This window comes from Chrysochloris asiatica, unplaced genomic scaffold (assembly GCF_000296735.1).
Source record: "Chrysochloris asiatica unplaced genomic scaffold, ChrAsi1.0 scaffold00193, whole genome shotgun sequence".
Lineage (NCBI taxonomy): Eukaryota > Metazoa > Chordata > Mammalia > Afrosoricida > Chrysochloridae > Chrysochloris > Chrysochloris asiatica.
The window spans coordinates 4,232,563-4,239,340 of record NW_006408711.1 but is presented as its reverse complement, the minus strand read 5'-3'; the positions used below and the strand labels follow the sequence as shown (position 1 = coordinate 4,239,340).

Here is a 6,778-nt window from a genome sequence, read left to right as displayed (position 1 = left end):
CATTCGGGAATATGTAATAATTTAAACAACCAAAGGGCACATTCTGTAACTAAAGCTTATTTTAAATTAAGTGAAATTTTGATGGATGACCCATGTATATTCACCTCCCTCTGTCCACATTCAAATCTCATTCTATAAGACAGAATTTAGTCTATGAAATTAATTTTATCAAGAATCATTATGTAATAATGTGTAAGGCAGAAGTTCAGTACATTTTTCTCTAAAACATGTTAACCATATATTGCTACTCCATTTTTTAATTAAAAAGAAAAACTCTGAGGATATTCTTGACTCTCTTGTAGAATATGCCATGTAGTTGATTAAAAGTAATAATAGTAATAAAAGGAGGCCTTGGTACTATGCTGCCTTTGCAGTGTTGTGAATAGCATGGTGTGCCTATGACTCGTTTTTGTATCTCTTAAGAGGGAAGTAAATGGATAGTTCTAAGGCAATGTCTATTATTAGTTGGAGAAAACTTTAGTAAGTGTGGTCGGTCATACATTCCTTCGTATTAAAAATTTGTTTCTGACTTATTCCTGTGCTTTTCTCTGAATAAAGAACATTTTCTAATGGGAAGCTGCGTGTTTTATTGTTACATTTCAATACCTGGCATGATTCTACTCTAAATTGGGTGGCAAATTTTATCTTTAATGATAAATTTCTTCAATGCTACCGAAAGTATCTTAATTTATTATTTTTCCAATTTTATTTTTTTTAGTGCTGATTAAGAATGCTCATCCAAGTTGTTGTTGTTAGGTGCCTTCCAGTCGGTACTCATAGCGACCCTATGCAAAGCAGAGCAAAACACTGCCTGTTGCTGAACCAGCCTCACAATCGTTGCTACGTTTGAGCCCATTGCTGCTGCCACTGTGCTGATCCACCTAGTTGGGGTTCTTCTTTTTCTATGACCCTCCACTTGGCAAAATATGATATCCTTCTTCAGGGACTGGTCCCTCCTGAGAATATGTCCAAAGTATGAGAGACTTAAGTCTGGTCATCCTGGCTTCCAAGGAGCATTCTGGCTGTTCTTCTTCCAACACATTGTTCTTTTGGCTGTCCACATTTTAAGAATCGAGTAAATCAGAATGTGACTTATTGGATTCTTTAAATACTAAAATTAAAAAAAAAAAAATGTGAGACAATTCTCAGTGTGCATTCAGCCTTTGACTTGAATGTACATTGTATTGTAGGGAGGGAGGGGGGCAGTGAGGGGTTCTCCTCTGGTATTGTGTACTTAAAAAAAAAAGAAACAGAAACTACAAAAACTGAAATAATAAGTATTCTTTAAGCACCAGATACTGTGCTAGGTGGGCACTTTATATGATCCTGTCACTCCGTTTCTTAAAACAAAACTCAAACTCACTACACATTACATGGTCTGGACTCTTAATATTCTGATTGACAGCCCCCAAGCCCCTTCACTGTGTTCATTCCACACTGGCCTTCCTTCTGTCTGAAACCATGCCCAGTTCCTAATGAAGCCTCCTCTTCCTGAAATGTTTTGACGAGAGCTTCATATGGCTGTCTCTTTTTCATTAAGGTCTTTCCTTGACCACAGTATATAAATAAATGAGTAGATAAATAAGGTTCCTGGTGTGGCACTGCAGGATAATGCATTGGAATGCAAGGTCAATTTGAACCGCAAAGTCATTATGAGTCGGAACCAGCTCGATGGCACTTAGAAATAACAACATATAACCTTATCTTTTTTATGTATTTAGTGTTTTGTTTTTGCCTATCTTTCCAACCCCACCACTCCTATAAGCATTATGAGAGCAGACAACCTGACTATGGTATGCTGTTGTTCATTGTATGCTTAATGAACAATCCCTAGAATATAGTAGTTCCTCAAATATTAACTGAATGAATATTAATATTATAAATCTATAATAAACAGAAAGAGCTCTGGTAGTGTAGTGGTTACGAATCAGGCTGCTAACCTCAATGTCAGGACTTTGAAACTACCAGCTGTTCAGCAGGAGAAAGATGAGGCTTTCTGCTCCCATAAAGATTTGCAGCGTCAGAAACCCTGTGTAGGGTCACTATGAGTTGGAACCGACTTCACACTACTTAATAACAACAACATAATAAACATAATATGTTATATAATCTATAATAAATCTCTGTAATAAATACACAAACCTAAATTTACTGAATAAATTGTTATCATTTTACAATAGCCTTGTCAAATAGGTATGATGTTTATTATACATCTAAATAATTTTTCTTGAAGTCAACTTAGCTATTAATGTGAGTCTCTGAGATTTAGAATTCATGCAACTCTAAAGCTCGTATTCCTTCTACCATTCTCTATTAATCAGTAGACATATTGCCTGATTCTGAGTAAGATCATAAATTGATTTCAGAGTAGTACAGACTAGGCATAGTTACATGCAGTAAATTTACATGCAATAATCTGAATTATCCTTTCCATGTTTAAGAGCATAAAAATAATGCAAATAAACATGTGGTTATTATTGTTCCTTTTTTAAGTCCTTTAAGGGTCAATTGAAATGTATAGGGGGAATAAAACTTCATTGAAACTCATCAGTGAAGTTGCTATAGAAGATTAGATGGAGATCATTTTGTAAAACTGTCAAAGACAAGGTATCTGTTTGATTAAATATGAAATGTTGGTCATTTAATTTATTCTTGTACTATCTTTGCAAGACCAAAGTCAATACTATCCAGAGAAACTTCCTTTGCATTTTATTGCCAAAGTATTAAATATCATTTGTTATATTTTCTTATCTTACTTTATATATGATAAATCAAAATGCTTGTGTTGTTTGTTGTTGTTAAGTGCTGTGGAGTTGATTCCGACCCACAGGGACCCTGTATAGGGTTTCCAAGGAGCAGCTAGTGAGCTTGAACCACCGACCTTGCAGTTCAAATGACTTTGCAGTCTGACGCATTAGCCCACCTATTATTAATTTTTTCTTTATGTTGCTACCTTAGTTTTCCTCATGAAAATTACAGCTGAAAGGAAAATTCCTACTGGAAGACTTTCCATCAGATGTTATTTACTAGCACATTTTGCTTCCTAATTTATAGTATAAATGTATTAGTCTTCTTGTTGTTAAGTGCCATGGAGTTGGTTCCGACCTGCAGGGACCCTCTATAGGGTTTCCGGGGAGTGGGAGTGGCTGGTGAGCTTGAACTGCTGAACTTGCAGTTCAAACCAACTTTTCAGTCCAGCACATTAACCCACAATACCATACCAGGACTCTTTATTAGTCTTAATCACATATTAATTATTTAAATAAAAATCAGCTCTTAAAATTTAAATGTGAATTTACTTTTAAGATATACCAAATATGATAGCCTTTTAAACTACTAGGAGATGCTTTTCCCACAGTTTTTAATATCTATAAAATTTTTAATACTAGCATATTCCATATAGATTTGAGCACTTTTGTAGTTAAGTGCCACTGAGTTGGTTCCAACTCATAGAAAGTGTATAGGGTTTCTGAGGAAAAGCTGGTGGGTTTGAACCTCCAACCTTGTGGTTCACAGTCCAGTGCTGATGCTACAGTGCCACACCAGGACTCTGATCTGAGCATAATATAAATAATATCTATAATTATAGAATATTATTATCTTCTGTTAATTTGATATAAAATAGAAATTAGTCACAGATATTATTAAATGAACTTCTAACATTTATAATTATTTAAAACAAAATGTGAAGTGTGATATATAGAAATAGGAATGAGTAAGCATGAGTAAGTATAATTTCTCTGGTAAGAGGTTAGGAACTCCAGTAGGGCTGGTGTAGTGCTGCAGGATAATGCACTGGACCACAAGGTTAGTTTGAACTGCAAGGTCAGTGGTTTAAACCCACCAGCCTCTCCTCGTAAATCCTATACAAACCCTCGGAACCAACTCGACGGGACTTAACAACAACTACAATAAAATCTACTTGGGTATTTTGGAATTTATGATTTATTTAACTGGGGAAGACTCGGGAATATGGAAAAGAATGGGTTTTTAGAGGTCTTTATAATGGTCTTAGCAAAGATAAAGACGAGACTTTTAGCTGAAGTTAGGGTCTAAAATGACTTAAGAACCAAGTTTCTACTTAGAAGGTGAGAATAATCATAGCTCAGACAATGAACTAATTTCTTTATGTAAGTTTGAGACTTTAGAGTCTCTAGTAGCAATAATACATTGAAAGCCAAAATTGTGGGTCCCTTCAGTTTTTAAAATGTAAAACAGCCAGTTATTTGGAGCCCATGGAACAAGCCATTTAGTTAACCAACTTCTCTGAGTGTTTTGGAGAGCAGCAACAGTTTTCTTCTGTGAGTTTTGGACTGATATCTAGAACATCTATGGGAAACTGCAGGGAACTAGTCATTTGAAATACCACAGATAGCTTTACCTAAAAGCTTTACTACTGATACACTGAAAATTAATGAAAATGAAAGTACTCTGGAAACCATAGGAGCCAAACAAATGAGACATATGTAGTAATGTAAACTACAATCATTTAAATTTTTAAAAAACAGCAGCTACTTTTTACTAGACTTAGATGCCTTTTTCACGTTTTCGTATTTTGTGTACTTTCAGATAATCACAAGGACTGTTCTGGTGTGTCCTTACATCTTACACGTCTGCCGTAAGTACTTCTATTTATCCTAGATAAATGACAATGCTAAGTACTTTGAGGACTTAAAAGTGGAAATTTTACTGTATTAGTGATTTATTGCTTCATGCCAGATTTACTGGCTTAAAACCACAAACATTATTCACTTCACATTTTTCTGTGGTCAGAAATCTGGGTGCAATTTAGCTAGGTCATCAGATTCATGGTCTTGCACAAAGGTTATAATCTAAGTTTGTCTGGGACTGCACTCACTCCCAAGACCACTTATATGGTTGTTAGCAGGATTCAGTTCCTTGTTGACTGTTACCCAGAGGTTGCCTCAGTCCCTTGTCCTTTGGGTTTTCAATAGTGCAAAGCACAACGTGGCAGGTGGCTTCCATCACAGTAAGCAAGTGAGAAAAGAATAGAGGGCATACAGGATGGAATCCAGAGTCTTTTTTTTTTTTGTTTACACTCAGTGAATCATATTGTGTTTCATTGCAATTATTACAGTCACCTCCATGCACTATTGGCTAACAGTATTTACCTCTAGTCCCTTTTTATTTTATTTTATTTTATTTTTTTTGGGGGGGGTGTACACAAAAACACTTAGGAATACATAATCATTTAAACAGCCAATGGGCACATTTTGTAAGCCTGCCTCTTGGCTGCCAGCACTCAGTCCCTGTCTTTCCATGAGTCTAGAACCTTCGCTTTTGTCATACTCTGTTTCTTAGAAATAAGTCACTAATTAGATCCAGCACACACTTAGATAACGGTAGGAATGGGGAAATTAGACAAGGGCATGAATGTTGGAGCTAGAAATCAGTGGAAGGCATGTAGAGGCTGTCTTCTGCATTCATCAAGCCATAAAAAAGTACATATAGCTATTTGTCCAAGAAATGTAAGGATTTTTAATAAAAATATATTATTTTTCTATATCATTTTAATTTTCACAAGAGTCACATTTTTCAGTTTGCTGTATTGAGACATATTTTATTTTTACAAAACAATTGTTGTTACTTAGATATTTCAGATAAATATTTTTTTCTGCAGACAACCTTTAATTGCTGGCATGTACCTTATGATGTCTGTTGATACTGTTATACCACCCGGAGAGAAAGGTGAGTAATGATGTTTTTGGATTTACTATTACCTCATTACCTTATCTATGCTGCTGCTGCTACTATTGCTGTGAGCTGTCAAGTTGGTTCCAATTCATAGCCACCCAGTATAGGGTAATCTATAGGAATTACAAACTATTTGTTTATTACTTTTCCATTCATTTATTGAGATGTTAAAAATTGAGGTCTGCAGGTTGTTGGTGGTGTTTGTATACTGTTGAGTCAGTAGCAACCCTGTATATATTTCCCGAGGCTGTAAATCTTTACCAGGTACGTCTTTATGGAGTCTTGGTGTGGCGTATGGGGTAAAGCACTGGACTCTGGCAAGTTCTGTTTGAACCACAAGCTCAGTAGTCCAAACTTACTATCCGCTCCTTGGAAACCCTATGAAGGGTCACTGAGTCGGAACCCACTTGATGGCACTTAACAACAGTAAATCTTTATGGGAGCAGAAAGCCACATCTTTCTCCCATGGAGCAACTGGTGAATTCAAACTGCTGACACATGTGGTTAGTAGTCCAACATGTAACCCACTATACTACCAGACCCTTCATAGGTAGATAGTAGATCATATACTAATTAAAGAATAAACCTTAATTAGTTTACAAATCAGTAATCTTTTCTCTAGATGGAAAAAAATAAATTAGTCATATACAGTGACATAAATTCCTGAATAGAATACAAGAAGCTAGTAATTGTAACAGTGGCTCAGTCTTTGGACTCAAATAGATATGGAGTACTGGTATGGCACTGCAAGGTCAGTTTGAGCTGCAAGGTTGGTGGTTCAAACCCATCATCCACTCCTCAAACCCTATCCAGGGTCGCCATGAGTTGGAATTGACTTGACAGCACTTTAGAAAAACAGCTAAAACTTCCACATATATATCAAGTGTGCATAAAAATAGCAGGTGCTCCTAAACTTATAAAAATGTTCAAGAATAAACAATACTATTTTTCAGTGTGTATTTGAAGTATTTCTAAAGAAAATGGTATTATTATTAATGATTGTTATTATTGTTAGGTGCCATCGAGTTGGTACAGACTCATAGAGACCCTATATACAACAGAA

The 6,778-nt window shown here is 35.7% G+C and overlaps 1 protein-coding gene across 2 annotated transcripts in view; it reads left to right on the top strand.

The window, feature by feature from the left end:
* The window catches only part of PAM (peptidylglycine alpha-amidating monooxygenase), a 306,825-nt gene that overhangs the window by 167,665 nt on the left and 132,382 nt on the right, over positions 1-6,778 (top strand). For both annotated transcript variants that reach the window (XM_006872314.1, XM_006872315.1), the window contains exons 7-8: positions 4,570-4,618; positions 5,642-5,709. In XM_006872314.1, the coding sequence (XP_006872376.1) occupies positions 4,570-4,618; positions 5,642-5,709 (117 nt within the window). The remainder of the gene's footprint in view (positions 1-4,569; positions 4,619-5,641; positions 5,710-6,778) is intronic.